This window comes from Eucyclogobius newberryi, unplaced genomic scaffold (assembly GCF_026437365.1).
Source record: "Eucyclogobius newberryi isolate DKJ021-1_F unplaced genomic scaffold, fEucNew1.0.hap1 SCAF_15, whole genome shotgun sequence".
NCBI classification, from domain to species: Eukaryota; Metazoa; Chordata; class Actinopteri; order Gobiiformes; family Gobiidae; genus Eucyclogobius; species Eucyclogobius newberryi.
The window spans coordinates 5,841,231-5,856,286 of NW_027315779.1; the positions used below are offsets into that span (position 1 = coordinate 5,841,231).

Genomic DNA, 15,056 nt, shown 5'->3' on the forward strand with positions numbered 1-15,056 from the left:
TTACCGGTCGGTCTACGTTCCTACCCTCACCTATGGTCATGAGCTTTGGGTAGTGACCGAAAGAACAAGATCGCGGATACAAGCGGTCGAAATGAGTTTCCTCCGCCGTGTGGCTGGGCGCTCCCTTAGAGATAAGGTGAGGAGCTCGGCCATACACGGGGGGAGCTCCGAGTAGAGCCGCTGCTCCTCCACGTCGAGAGGAGCCAGCTGAGGTGGCTCGGGCATCTGTTCCGGATGCCTCCTGGGCGCCTCCCTCGGGAGGTGTTTCAGGCATGTCCCACCGGGAAGAGGCCCCGGGAAGACCCAGGACATGCTGGAGAGACTATGTCTCTCGCCTGGCCTGGGAACGCCTCGGGATCCCCCCGGAGGAGTTAGAGGAAGTGTCTGGGGAGAAGGAAGTCTGGGAGTCCCTGCTCAGACTGCTGCCCCCGCGACCCGGCCCCGGATAAAGCGGCAGAAAATGGATGGATGGATGGATCTAATCAAACTGTTGCTGTGCTTATCCAATGTGGCTTCTGCAATTATTTCCCATACGGTTCTGTCAGTCATGATACACCGGATTCATATTTCCTGATGACTTGTATGTAGTTGTGTCCAGATGTATCATGGGAATAAATTGGAGTAGTAGCTCTTTTGTTGTCTGTGGATTGAATTGGATCCCGTGGTTTTGCCCCGTTTCGAGTCTCACAGTGACAAAGTACTTCTCGGCTCTGCCTCTGTAACTAACACACGGACAGGAGAAGGAAATCAATCACGCTATATCCACCCTTGGGGAAAGAAAGCAATAAGTCCCTTTTCTCCAAAATATTCAGCCAAAGACAAAAAAAAAAATCCCTTTAAGTTTGAGGTATGTGGCGTTTATGGGGGGCTCGCCAATATTGGAAAGAGTAATACTAGTTCTTTTTTGATTCAGTCAACTGTTTCCAAACCCATGTCCAGACTCAGGTCTTTTAGAGAAAGAAGTTTTTTACGGCTTTAAAAGAGGCTTGAATAAGTGTAGTAGTGAAAGTAATAGAATTCCTTTTGAAAACGCTATGAATTTATACATAACGGCCTTTCTCGCCACACTTAACTTATCCAGTGATGCAACGTGTCATTGGGTCGGATTTGGCAAGTAAAGTTTTCTAAAGTTTGTTGCCTAAAAGAAACAGCACATACAAGGTTTGGGCTCCACATCTTCACTGCTGATTTCTTGTCGAGCTAATTTGTCAGTGAAAGTAAAAAAAGATGTGTCCCCAGTTTGATTTGAACCATGGTAAGTAGCTGTTGATTACTGGCACCAGGATTGAACACTAATCTCACCGCAATCATTTCTGATTCGCTGAGTGCTCTAAAACTGTAAAGATGAATTAATCTCGCAAGACAATTCACATCTACCTTTTAACTAATTGGAGCATAAATTATACCATTACCATTTTCAAAATGATCATTTCAGATGTGAAAATATGATCCTGCTTAAGAAAAAAGGAAATGTGTTATTTTATTTCTAGGTATTAGGTGCAATGTGTAACTTTTCTAATGGAGGCTTTGCCCACAATGTTCCATCCATATTTTGCACACATTACACATATTTAATCTCCATGGAAACAACCACCAGGCAACCTTGCACCCTCAGGCAAGGTTACAGGTCAGCTCTGTGGAGAAGCGAGCCTGCTGACAGTAAGAATGCATGTTTTATAAGGTACTTTGAGCAATCAAAACCCCAGTAATAAAATACGATCTCCAAACAGCTCCAAGAGAGAACCTAGCAACAAACCTCTTGTCTTTACTTCAATTAACCGTATGTAACACCATGGTTACATAAACTATGGTCTAAGAATGTGCATGTGAATGTACACTGAATCAATATATAAACCTCATATTTACAGGGCCTATATCAGCTTTTAACCTTCTCACAGTGCTATTGGTCCCTCATATATCTGCCCAGAGTGTTTTTTGATTGATTGATTCCTGCAGTCTTTAGCTAGAGAACAGTCTCTATCCTTCTCCTCTCGGGAACGGGGGCTACTCACCTGGATGAGTCATCCTGGTGGGTGCCGCCTCCCTGTTCCAGCCCATCCTCCAGGGAGCATTCTGTACCTGTAACACCCCCCCTCCCCACTCCCCCGCGCTCTATAGGGACCGTGGCTATTTAGGCACAGGTAGCTTCAAACACTATGCGCTGTGCACCTTTGCACGCCTCGGCCTCTGTTTATCGTCTCCACGCTAGGCTACGTCACGGGGGGCGGGGGACGCACGCTCACGCTGAGACTACGTCACAGGTTGGTTGGGCGGGGGAGGCAGATCGCTCTTGGGTGGGGGCGAATCTCAAACCAAGCCGTCTGCATTTCAGTGTAGGGGGGGTTCAATTATGAGTGATATTTTGTAACTTTTATGTTATGGATGTTGCACAGCACTTATTATTATTATCAACTATGCCCTTAAGGTGGACTATGAAACGGGGAAAATAGCAGAATATAGGATCTTTAATTCCTAGTTTGTCATATTTTCAAACACACAGGGTGATTTTGTGTAGCTCTCCTCTTGATAATAAGGGCATGTTTTTCCTTCCACAGTCTGTTCTGCTCTGTTGGCCTGGGCTGTTGCTATGTTCCAAGATGCACTAGTCTCAATGGGGCAAGTGCAGGGGAGCCTTGCCTCTTTCTATTGACTCTTTATTCACATGGGACATTCGCACTGTGGGTCAAGGTTAACCACTGCCGAACAGATTCACTGTTGGGTAAGATTTTGTAAGAGATTGTGTGCTACTGTGTGCCACAATGAGGGGGTAAAGAGTCTAAGAACAAGTGTAAAAAAGAGGTTACACACATTGAGCATTTACGTCTAACGGGAACGTCCTTATCAAAGATGGGGGCAATATTTCTACATAATGATAATATGGTGAATGTTGTTTTCAAGATGCAAAATTGTAATATTGAGCATACTGCATGAAGTTGATATATTACATTAAAAGAGCTTATTAAAAATAAAATGAAGAAGGTATGTCACAGATTGCAGCATAAAAAACACACGCACATAACAATTTGTGCAAGTTCAAGTGCAATAGAAGAGACATCAGAAGCTGGTCAGTTAAAGGCATGAAGTGTAACAGTATTGACCAAGGTTCAAGGACAAGACCAAGACAAATCACACCACAACAACAACAACAACCTGAAAATAAAACCAGCAATTAACCCCTAACTTTGTCTAATTTCAGTCCTCATGCAGTATTTAACATACGGATGGCAGGAGGATTAAGGGAATTATGTTTGCACTTTTGTGATTACTTTTACAGATATTTCACATCTGACAATGAAACCTCATCTTAACATTTTTCTGTTGGATTAACGTACAACTGTTTGACTATCATTATAATCACTATTGCACACTCGACCCCCGTCCTCTGACGATGTCCCCCCGGGTCCTCTCACTGACTTGCCATACAATTAAATCATTTTCAAACATGCAAATAAATATAATTTTTCCATATTATTTATTTCGGAAAAAAAAAAAAATCTGTATTGAAATATCAAATCCCCCTCCTTTTGGTTCACTTGGTTCAGCTGAGTGATACATCTTTCTGCTGTAGTCTGTCATTCTCATGTCTCTTTTACCGCTCCTTCTACAGCTGCTGCACTAGCATTAGCACTACACCGTTAAATATGTGTACTCATTTATAAATGATCAATGTCATTTTCCCCGCAACTCGCAAATGACTCTCTAAAAGATTCAAGTCCAGTGGGCACTGGGCGCCATGACTTTGATATTTGAAAATATTGTAAGCACCATATTTTCTTGTAAGACACTATAAAAACACAACCTATTACGCAATCAACAGTTTGCTCTAAACTTTGAGCCCAGTCAGAAATCAAAAACCTTTATCTAATTAGCAGATGTGAAATTACCGATTTGCAGGTCATAATTAACAGGTAAGAGTTCATTTGTGTTAAGTTGGAACTAAGAGAAAACAAAAGTGTGGTGATGACAGGATCAGTGGGACCAAACACACCACAGGGCCAGTATTAAATGGCATTTCACGCTCGGCACAGCCTCGTCTCCTCCACTTGTTTGTTCAGCACCAAAACAATTGCTGCTCATTAATTGGTTCTCATTTTTCCCCGTTTGCAGAGTTTCGAAGCTCCAAGCTGTAATTATTTTAAGGCTGTTCAGTATGTATCCATCATTTGCTACAGGAAAAGATGACAGAGAAAATTGTTGGTGAATTTAAAGATTCATTTAAATATCCTACTGCTGTTTTATATCATTTTTGTATGTGTGACCTACAAAACTGTACAAGCAACAAACATTAACAGTGATTTTATATCAAAATGTGGTTTGACTTCAGTTTATAAGCTTTGTATTGTTTTAGCAATTAATGTTTATAGCCATAGGGAGTTAACTCAATGTATAAGATGCCCTTTCCAAAGCATTTCAGCCCATTTATTTGTGCTTCACTAAGACTTTTTATACAATCACGATTGTTAATTTTAATTTAATATTTAGATTATTTATATTTTGTGAAATGTCAGTAAAATGAATCATTTAATCTTTTTTTTTTACTTTAAACCATACTCAATATTAAAATGTTTTATATCTTCAAAACAACATGCCCCGCGTATCATTGACAATTTCAAACAATTGAATCTCAATTAGATTATAAATCGACTAAATTCACTGCCATGCAATAATACTATCATCCTTAGCACACAACCCCCGCAGGCGTTCAGAATGAAGAAAGGCCTCAGCATTTGACCTTGAGACGAGCCTCTAAAGGTCGTTGCTATTCCGTCCTATCGCGCGGACCCCCACCTCCACAAACGTGTTTCATCCCACTCGCATTACCACTATAATTGATTTCCATATGAGCTCCAGCGCAGTCATCACCTCCCTTAGCCCGGGTGATTTAGTCCGCTAATATAATATCCGCGCACACAGTGGTCTCACCGTCTTATTTTGTGTCCTAATCTCTCTGAAAAATGTCACTCGGGAAGTCAGTGCCGCAAGATCAAATTTGGATCAATCTCAAGCGCTCAATTACCCCAGCATTTGGCGCTTCACGACCCGTATAAAGAGTTTGTCACTAATCCATATGCCGTTATTATCACCCGGTGTGGCTATACTGTCAACAAATGCACAGGCGAGACGTAAAGAGAGCAGCGGCAGTGTCTAATTGTCGCGATGTATAAGGTTGACAGAGGCCTGAAGGCAGCATGTACGTGTGCCAACCCAAGTGTCAGCCCTGGTACGGTGACGACTCCATCTGACTTTAGTGTCAGCCAGACGTCATTTGAACGGTTTTATATCTTTGTTACAGGGAGGAGATGTATTACAGCGTGAAAAGAACTGATGGCAGAACAGATTTCATTTTGGATATTTGTGCTAATAGATGTCATACTCACAACTTCGAAAGGTGTTATGTTTATAAGTGTAATCTTCCATCCATCACAATGCTCTTATACAAGTGCAATTATTAATATTCATATGAAATTATCAGTGGTTCTGTCTTCTAAGTTGAACGAGAATTATTTGAGGAAAACCCTGACTGCGGAATCTAAAGTCATTGTTGACCTTGGTGTCAATTCTTGTGTGCTGGTAGAAATAATCATTTTTATTTCCTCTTCAGACAAAGCGATGCATTCTGATGGGAAGGTTAAGTGTGTAAAAAATAGGGCGGAACAATTTCTGAAAGATGTCTGATTCTGTCAAGCTTTGCAATTACAGTAAGATTTCCCATGTATGTTTTGATTATAGTTTCGTTCCAAATTCAAGCAAGAACATTAAACAGAAGACTGAAATACTGATCTCAACTAAACCAAACATCCATTTCAAAACATGTTTATACGACATCTTTTTAATGTAATAATTGCGAGAATTTTAATAACCCAATTTCAATTCGATATTTTGCAGCTCTAGTAAAAAGTGCTTACTACTAAAGTACAAAAAAATAAATGGTGTGTTTGTGTAATAATAGTAGTAGTAGTAGTAGTAGTACTAGTAGTAGTAGCAGTGGCAGTACTGGTGTGGTAGTGGAGGTAGAAGAGGTAGTAGAGTTAGTATAAAGTACAATGTTCATAGTCTTGACACAGTTATTTTCAAATTATCTTAATACATGAGACAAGACTTGCGACAATCTCTTTGCCTAAGCTGCTTGACGTATTCAGGACAGCTTTGAGCACGTTCTTTTTAATATCACAGGATATTTTATCACTCATTTGAATGTCATGAATCGTGCATTAAACATGCCCAAAGTTGTAGAACAGAGGAAGGCAATAACATAGAACAATGCACAAAGGAGTCGTCCCAGAAATACAAAACGAGGTGGAGCATAAGGAACACACAGGAACACTACTGTACGAGAACTATGAAAATGTGAAATGTGTGAAGTGTTTTGAAAGCCTGTCGGACAGATTTGTCTGATGGCTGCATATTTTTATTTTAATGGTAGCAAAACATGTTCAAATATCAAAACTTAAGCACATCTGAATAGATTTAAGTGCACTATATCTAATTGAACTATATGTATTGAAAATATTAACAAAATAGAATACAAAAAACATTATTTATAGTGGAGATGCTCTTGTTCAAAGGTAAATTCTCAATCTATTAAACCAAGTCCCATCTCAAAAAGGTTTCACTCACTGACTTACTTACTGGAGCGAGCATCTATTTTTTTCTGAAAAATATGCTCAACAGTTATCAACCACGACATTACTGCTTTTTATTTCATACTTGATACAGTCTCCCTAAATAATTGATATTGCCTGAAAAAATATGAATAAGGCCCGTCATGAATTATTTTAAATGTACAGAATCCATTTCTGTGAGCTCAAAGTCTTGGGATTTTAATTAAAACCTTTGAACGGGAGATAACCTTGAGCTTTCGAAGAATATAATAGAATATGAAAGATTGTCGAGCATAACTCAATTCACCTAACTTGGCTCACGTCAGATGAGAATCCATCTGGTCGGGCTTGCGCTGTTCGGTTTGAATCCGGCCGCGTGGTGTCTGACCAATCACAGCGCAGAATTGTAGTTTGCAGTCAAAAGGACAAACATAAACAAACGTGACGACGCCATGACAACACCGTGTACAGTGGCCTATTTCTGCATGTTTAGAGACTATTTTGTTTTGTCTTTTTTAAACATGCACATCGAAGAGCTTTAGAGGAAGAAGTCTGTGCTTGAAAGACTGAAATAACAACAGTTTGATTTCTTGACCTGTTCTGCTGTTGTGACGCTTTGACCGATCAGAGTCAAATATTTGTCACGACGTTACGCGTTTTCCCGCTTGCTTTTGGCGAGAGCGTGTCCAGATTGATATTGTGTAGAACTCAATTCAGAGTGAAACATATCAATCTGGCGTGAGCTGGGTTATGATTCACCATCAAATGAGTGGAATCTCCACATCTTTCCTTTTCCATTTCATTGGGTAGTTTTACATGTAAACCAAACATCTAATCTGATTTCTGGAGTTTATCATTAAAAAATAATATGACAAAAACAAAAATAAGAGAGAAACTATTAAAATATTGAAAGAGTTGTTTAAAAAAAAACACATTCATATTTAAAATGGGTTGTACTTTATCTTACATATTCAACAGTAAAAATCTAAAACACATTTTTGATGATTTCTCTTAGACACACACACAAATCATCAAAGTTTGAGGCATGCAGTGATTGACCAATAACATTTTAAAATACTATGTCCTAGCTATATTTAAACTGGTCAGAAATACATCCAAATAAGCCTTTTTTCCTCTCACTTCCTGCTCAAGCACGGTTGGAAGTCACAGTGTCTTTTAGTGGCCTCTACAGGCCGCTGAGCAGTACTGCAGGAAGCTTGGTTGTTCTTCTACTACAGCTGCACCGTCTCTGACCTTGTTCAGAGGCTTTTACTTACTTTACTGTACTTTTACAACCAGGAGAGCAGCTTGTTTTGGAGGTTTGCGCATGTGCAAGAGTATTCCATAGCTTTTTCTCCAGTGTGATTACTGCACATGTGCAATAGGATGACAACAACTGTCGCAAACTTTCATCAAGTGACTAAAATAAACTGAGGTTATGTTTGTAATGATTAGACGTTAGTTAGAAATACTGGCAGTCATTTAAAATCACATAGGGATTACCATACTTTTCGGATTTTAAACCACTACTTTTGTACCACGCTTTGAACCCTGCAGCTACTACAACGGTGCGGTTAATTTATATAGTTTACTGGCTAACACTCTAGCAGGAAGCGCAAGCATTTGACACACTGTAGAAGAAGACGTTTGTGGACAGTGGTCACTGTATTTTCAGCTTCAAAACGCGGTGTGTTTCAGACTCATATTCACGGAGAATGATGAAGTGAATCTAGAATCTAGGCTTATTGACAGGCGCGGCACGTATATATGTACAATTTCTTGTTTCTTTGTAAATTTCGTTGGAGCAGCTTTTATTCAGGAGCATTGTATAACCTCAACAGTACGGTAGTTTGTGTGCAATGGATCCAGACAAAGACCAGTGGCGTTAGCAGTCTGTCTGCGCCCGGAGGTTTTATGAAGCTACAACAGCGACAAAGGAATAACAGGACTTTTACAGAAGAATGAGTCCGTAGCTGTTTGGGACTAAACTTCAACTTAGGGAAATACAGGACATTTCTTCAGGAAAGATGTGGCTCTGATTTGAATCTGAGTGAAAGATGAGTGAAAGATGAGTGTTAATGTGATGTTTGTGGAACATAAAACTTCATCATACTAAGTGCATCCTGCCAGCGCATTGTTATTGTGAATATCTCTAGGTGTGTGTTTTGTGTGGTAAGAGCATTACACGCATGTCATTTGTCACTTATTCAAAAGGTTTCTGGTGCATAAATAATCAAAGAAATGACAATAGTACTGCGGGCTCAGCTACATAAATAAGGGGAAGACGAGAACTGTGTGAATAAGCAAACATAGCATCGTGTCAAATACAAGCCTTTATATAAAATACGAACAAACAATGTAGGTATAGGTTTCTTTCTCTCCAAAACAGTTCAGTTTGTAAGATTTTAATATGCAAGTAAAAATAATAACCTACTAAATTGCAACATAATTAGTAAATATTGATGATCACCCCAAATCTGCTTGCCTACTATAAGTCATGTACTGATGAAACATCCCTATTTGCATATCTAAGTCAAACTTTATTGTTCCTGTATTGTCTGCATTTGACCCATTTAAAGACTTTGGATTGAACCCGGAGAGAACCCCCCGTGTTACCGTGGGTTCTCTCCGGGTTCTCCGGCTTCCTCCCACCGTCCAAAGACATGCATGTGTTAGGTAAAAATTGGTGACTCTAAAATTGGCCCTAGTGAATGAATGTGAGCGTGAACTGTCTGTAATGTCTGTGTCTCTGTGTTGGCCCTGCGACAAGTTGGCCACTGTCCAGGGTGTACCCCGCCTAAGGCCCGAAGTCACTGGGATAGGCTCCAGTCACCCGCGACCCCGAAAGGGAACAAGCGGTAGAAAATGGATGGATGGATGGATGGATGGATTGCCAAAATATCTTCTGATTATCGTCATCTTGATATTCCCCAAAAAATATCCCAAAAGTGATGTTTGCTCTATCTCTCACTTTCATTATTATAGTGTCCCAAGACTGAAAAAGGTGGCATTAAAAAGGTAATTTTAGACTTACGACGTATGACTGAGTTTTGCTTTTATAAGAGGAACTGCTGGTTCTTTTTGAGGAACACGACGCTGCTCTCTGCGCTGTAAATTATTCATTACACCTATTAATAGAGTACGCTTAAAACATAGCCGTGAAAAATCCAAATAGAAAAAGGGTTTGGCTCGATCACAGCCCAAAGCCGTCCACAAAAGTGACTGTGATTGTGACCGGTTTTGTTCAGGCTTCTGTCATAAGCACATGACTAAAGCCACAGAGAACTGAGTGTGAGACAGCGGCAAAGTCAAGTAAGGGAAATCAAATCCAGCTTCAAAGGCACTGGGGAGACAAAGCTCGGGCATGTTCCCAAAAAAGCAGAAAGCCAGGATGCAGTGGGCCTGCCAGGACCGTCCTCTCCGGCACAGGCTGGTGACACGCACAGGCCAAGAGGAGCGACTGACCGACAACAGGCAAAAGGATTAGGACGGAGGCAGTTTCCATTACTCAAAGACAGACGGAAGCACAAGATGGACAAGATGGATGGATGGTGGTCTGCCCTCGAGATAATGCTTTTTTTTAAAGATGTTTTTAATACATTTCGAGCGCTTTTGAGCTCGTCGTATCACATTTCTTGTTGGGAATGCTTTCGCTACGTGAGGGCGGACCGATGAATGTGTAGCTCCTGCCACGACAAACTGTGATGCACTGTGTACACGGACATGTTCCTTTCAGAGCCAGTACTGACCTCCTCAATCATGCCAGCTGCAGCTTTTCAGCAGTTCAATCAGACCACACATGGAAATTATAACTCTATGTATATTTGAGTACAGATTGATACCAGTCTGGTCACTGTTTTCGCCTCTGTGAGTTTCGGATTGGCGTGCTGACAGGTGGATTACTCAATCACTTAGTCTGTCCGCATCAAAACAAATATGGCTGCTTGCGAGGAACAAATTATATCAAAGGGACAGGAAAACATTTTGGACTCCTGCTGAATCAATAAGCAAAGCACAAGACGTTAATCTGATCAGGTGAGAGAAGTTTGATCTTGTTCTAATGATAGATGACCAATGAGATCCTCCATTATAATAAACAAATCTGATTGCACGGTATGGTTTGGGTTTGACTCGCGCTTCATAAAGTATTAGAGAAGTGTGTATTCTGCAAGCAACCGTCACTCTCACTGGCATCACCTTTACCACGTGTTAGTGAGACCACTCCAAACCAGGAGGATCGCATAAGAGAAGATTTTGGGAGATGTTGTGACTAGTCTGTGGTCCTTTAGTAGTTTGGTCAATGAATCGGTCAATGGTGTGTTAGCTGACCACATTTTTTTATGAGACAACTAATATTTAATTTTGATCAGAGCAGCAGAACGGAGCGTGATGGTTCAATGTGCCTTTTTGTGACGCTCTGTGAGTTATTTTTGCCTCGAGATCTTCAAAGAATGTGGGATTTTTTGCCACTTTTATTCCATTAATCAATACACAATATTGTCAAGCAAGAATGTATTTTACTTATCTGGCCATCAGAATTTAGACTTCTGTGACAATATAAACTAAAACTGTTCTGACTCTGAGTGAGTGACATGTGGCCTCAACAAACTGCAGTGTGTTCTGAACTCTCAAATGAAGTAATTCCAATCAATATATGATTCTTTTTTTGTCACACTCCAAAACAATCTGTGCTGATTATAATGTTAATACTACATTAGCCCTACAAAGCGGGTTTCCACATGCTTCACAACCCCGTCACACATTATTCATTCACTTCACACTACTGCCGTCTCCAGTTAGCACCAATCACTCGCACATGCACCGCATTCACACACGAGCGAGGCGGCTGAAGTGTCACCGATATGAGTTTTGAACCGCCAACCCTCAGTTTTAACAACAACATCATGTAATGGGTCTTCTCTGCAGATCCACCTGTGCGTATTCAACCTGTCTCATTCTGACAATTGTCTTTACCGTGGCAAAGGTGACACGCGCTGATAACTGCATCTCGCACACATTCCCCTCCACGTCCTTATTGTTCCTGACAGCAACATATTTGTGGGAGGAGGCGAAACAAAGCAAATGCCGTCGCTGCTGTGCGGGGGTGTGATCCGTTTGGAAATTACCAGCATTAAAATTAAAGCTCGTCTCCTTCCAGCCGTAACAACATCCATGCGTTTGCACCGTCGTCTGCACACGCGCTGACAGCCATAATCAGCCCGGTGTCAAAAGCATTAGGTCCGAAGCTTTAATGAGTGGACAGGCCTGAGCCGGGGCCCTGCTCAGGACGACCACGAGCTAATGGATAATGATGTACAAGGGAGGCAGTGGGCTGGGGAGGCAAATGACAAATGGCAGGCTGCTATGTTGCAATCAGGGGGATGTTTTTACAAGACGACACGGGGGAAACTTGCAGTGAAAGTAAAACAAGGCAGCTCACATGCACTTTGTGACAAAACACAACAAGATACGTTCACACAAATAGAACCAAAATGCAAAACAAATTGCTGAGAAAAATCTAAAAAGGTGTTTAATAGCAATGCAGCTGGTGATAATGAAGTGAACAAAAGCTGTAAATTGGTACAGTTAAGTGCATTATGGTGTTAGAATTGGGTTTTGCTGTGTGTTATGAATAATCCCAGATGAATGTGTAGCTACAGTGTGGAGTGCTGTGGTAGACCGCAGAGTTGGATTGTTTATTGAAGATGTGTTAAATGAGCGCTGGTGTCAGCTGGAGTGAGAGGCTGTTCTGTTTATGCTTCAATGAAGGAAGAGGCTTGCCTAAGTATGTAAATAATAAAGTGTCCCTTGATTTGCTGTAAACACAAATTATTCAAATGAGCATCATTAATCTAAATGGCGAATGAGCCACATCATCCTCTGTAATCAGGTTTGATCTTGGCCCAAACTATACAGATTCATGTTTAGACGTGTTCCAGTTAAGTACTACATAATACAAAAAGAAACAATGGAAGTAATTTGTGCATGTTATTATTTTGTTAAAGTTGCCAGGGCACACAGTGACTCCCATGTTTTGGAAAGGGGTCTAATAATGGCCCTGGTGGATGACTCACCCTCCACACACAGACTCTTTGAGCATGTTGACTTCTTGTCCATGATTCATTCCTGCAAATGGCTGTTTATTGTAAATGTTGCGCGTGTCGGAGTGGAGCGGCTGTCACGCGCGCAAGGTCAGCGAGTGGGAAACTACCCCGCGTCCCCCCCCCCGCAACCGCCGCCGCCCCGGGCCGCCTCCCATGACTCCCGGGTCCCGCGGCCCCTGCGCTGTTTGCGGCTGCACGCGCTCCCGAGTCACGCCACCGGGAACAGGTGAGCGCGCGCGGGCCACGGAACTTTGTCATCAAAAATAAGTCAACTTTTTTACGCGTGGATAAAAGACGACCTCTGTTTACGCGTTTATCTCACAACACGTTCTCATCCGAGCGCCACAAACTGCACTGCGGCACCAGCTCGCTATTTTAAGCCTATTTAACACGAAGTGGATACATTTTTAATATGTTTTTTCAACTCGTGTCGCGATAAAACACCAACCAAATACAAAGCTTTTAAATATCTCATTTAGACCACAGGTTACAATAAAAAAACACTTCTTACTTTCATACTTAAACTCAATAAAAGACCCCCGCAGACCCCCGCCGTATGAACCCTGTTACAGAATGATGGATGTCTTACCTCGGCTGAACATGTTGGCTGTGGTTGCGTGACGCGTCTAGTTGGGTCCGTGCTGGAGCCGCATCCTGGGCAGTGTCCGGGGCTGTTCGGATCCCCTCGCGCCGCCGGGTCAAGCCTTGGGAAACGCGCCTGTGGTGCGTCCGGGCCGGTCCAAAGAGGGGGAGAAGGCGAGACGCGCGCGCAAAGCAAGAATCGGGACGAAAAAGGTTCCGGCCGCGTTTGACAAGAAAGATGGTGAAATCGATTGGTACCAAGTTGTCCTCCCGCAGTAGTCAAATAATAGAAGTAGAGAAAGCCCCTAGTTCCGTGGCGTGTCTCCGGCCGCGGTGAACTCTTCTAACACGCGGTGAAGTGGGTGACACACATAGTGGCTCCGGGAGATGCTCGGGTCCGCTCTGTCGGTGCGGTCAGGTGCAGCGCCGGTTGGAGACTGCCGTCTACTGTCTCCTCACAGATCCCCCTCCCACCGCGGGATGTGGCTCATGAAAGCGCCGTCTCTATCTCTCCATCCGCGTCCCTCCCGAGCTCGCACAGTCACACAGAGCCGCTGTGTCCCGTGGCGTGGAGCGGCTGTTTATGGAGCACAGCCAGGTCTTTTCTTCCAAGGGTTTTCGCGTGTGATTGTTTCTGCAATCACACGTGAGGATTTTGAGCCTATATTTTGCATTAGTTGAACAGAAGGATTGACTGAAGCTGTTAGTTCTCCTCCTGCCTGCCACAGAGAACCGTTGGACAGGTTAAAAGGAGCAAAATGTTCATTGAAGTTTGCAAATCTGCAGAGCTCAGTGGTGGTGCATGGGGATTTAACAGTATTGCAAAATGAAGTAAGGTTTAAAGGCAAATGATCCGTTTTTTCACATCTTATCAATTGCACAATGATTTTTACTACTGTTTTAACCCCTTCTTATGAGTACTGCAGGATCAGAATCAGAAAAAGGTTTATTGCTATTGTCAATGAACAGAATTCACAAATATAGGAACTTGTCTAGGTGGTTCGATGCAACACAAAACAATGAACAATGAATAGCTACCAGATATAAAAAAATAAGTTAAAAATAAAGTTAAAAATAGGATTGATATGTACATACATTTACAGTTGTACAGATATACATATGTAGTGCAGAAGTGAACAAACAATGCAGTGAATGATTAAATTATGGTTAAAGTGAAAGTGTTTAGAAAGTGTTCATGAGTCCAACGACAGAGGGATGTGGCTGCAAACACAGAGACTCAACAACACGCATTGGTAGTTGAAGTTATATCCCATATTTGTGTCAAAAAAATACAATTTTATGTCCTGTGCATCACTTATTGACTAAAAAGACCATGTTGCAGAGCTGATAAAAGCTCTAAAGTATCTCTGTGATTTAAATATCTGACCCAAACTGCACTTAGAAGATAAACAAGCTCGTAGGAGATCATGCATAAAGCTTTGTGGGGACAAGTTTCTTCCTATTGTTATATCAAATTTCCACACAATGTAGTGCACAAATGTAGGCCTATACTGAACAAATATTATAATGAATGCTTGGTAGGCGTGGCCCCATGCATCATCTAAGATCACCATGGCCTTCTATGAAATCAGACCTTCTGAAAGATAATAGTCAAGTTAATGTGATACAAACAGACAGATTTTTAACAAATAATACCAATACATTTACTTTTGATTGAGGAAAGATTTAATTGAAATGATGTTTTTTTTACTTCAAATGTTTCTTGCAATTATGTGTTTTTTTTCTACAATTATTGTGCAACCTGAAA

The 15,056-nt window shown here is 41.6% G+C and overlaps 1 protein-coding gene across 1 annotated transcript in view; it reads right to left on the reverse strand.

Moving 5' to 3' along the window:
- rtn4rl1a (reticulon 4 receptor-like 1a) overlaps positions 1 to 13,412 on the reverse strand; it is a 137,289-nt gene extending 123,877 nt beyond the window's left edge. The window contains exon 1 of the mRNA XM_072445810.1: positions 13,296 to 13,412. Coding sequence (XP_072301911.1) covers positions 13,296 to 13,308 — 13 coding nt within the window. The 5' untranslated portion in view covers positions 13,309 to 13,412. The remainder of the gene's footprint in view (positions 1 to 13,295) is intronic.
- Positions 13,413 to 15,056: the final 1,644 nt, after the last annotated feature.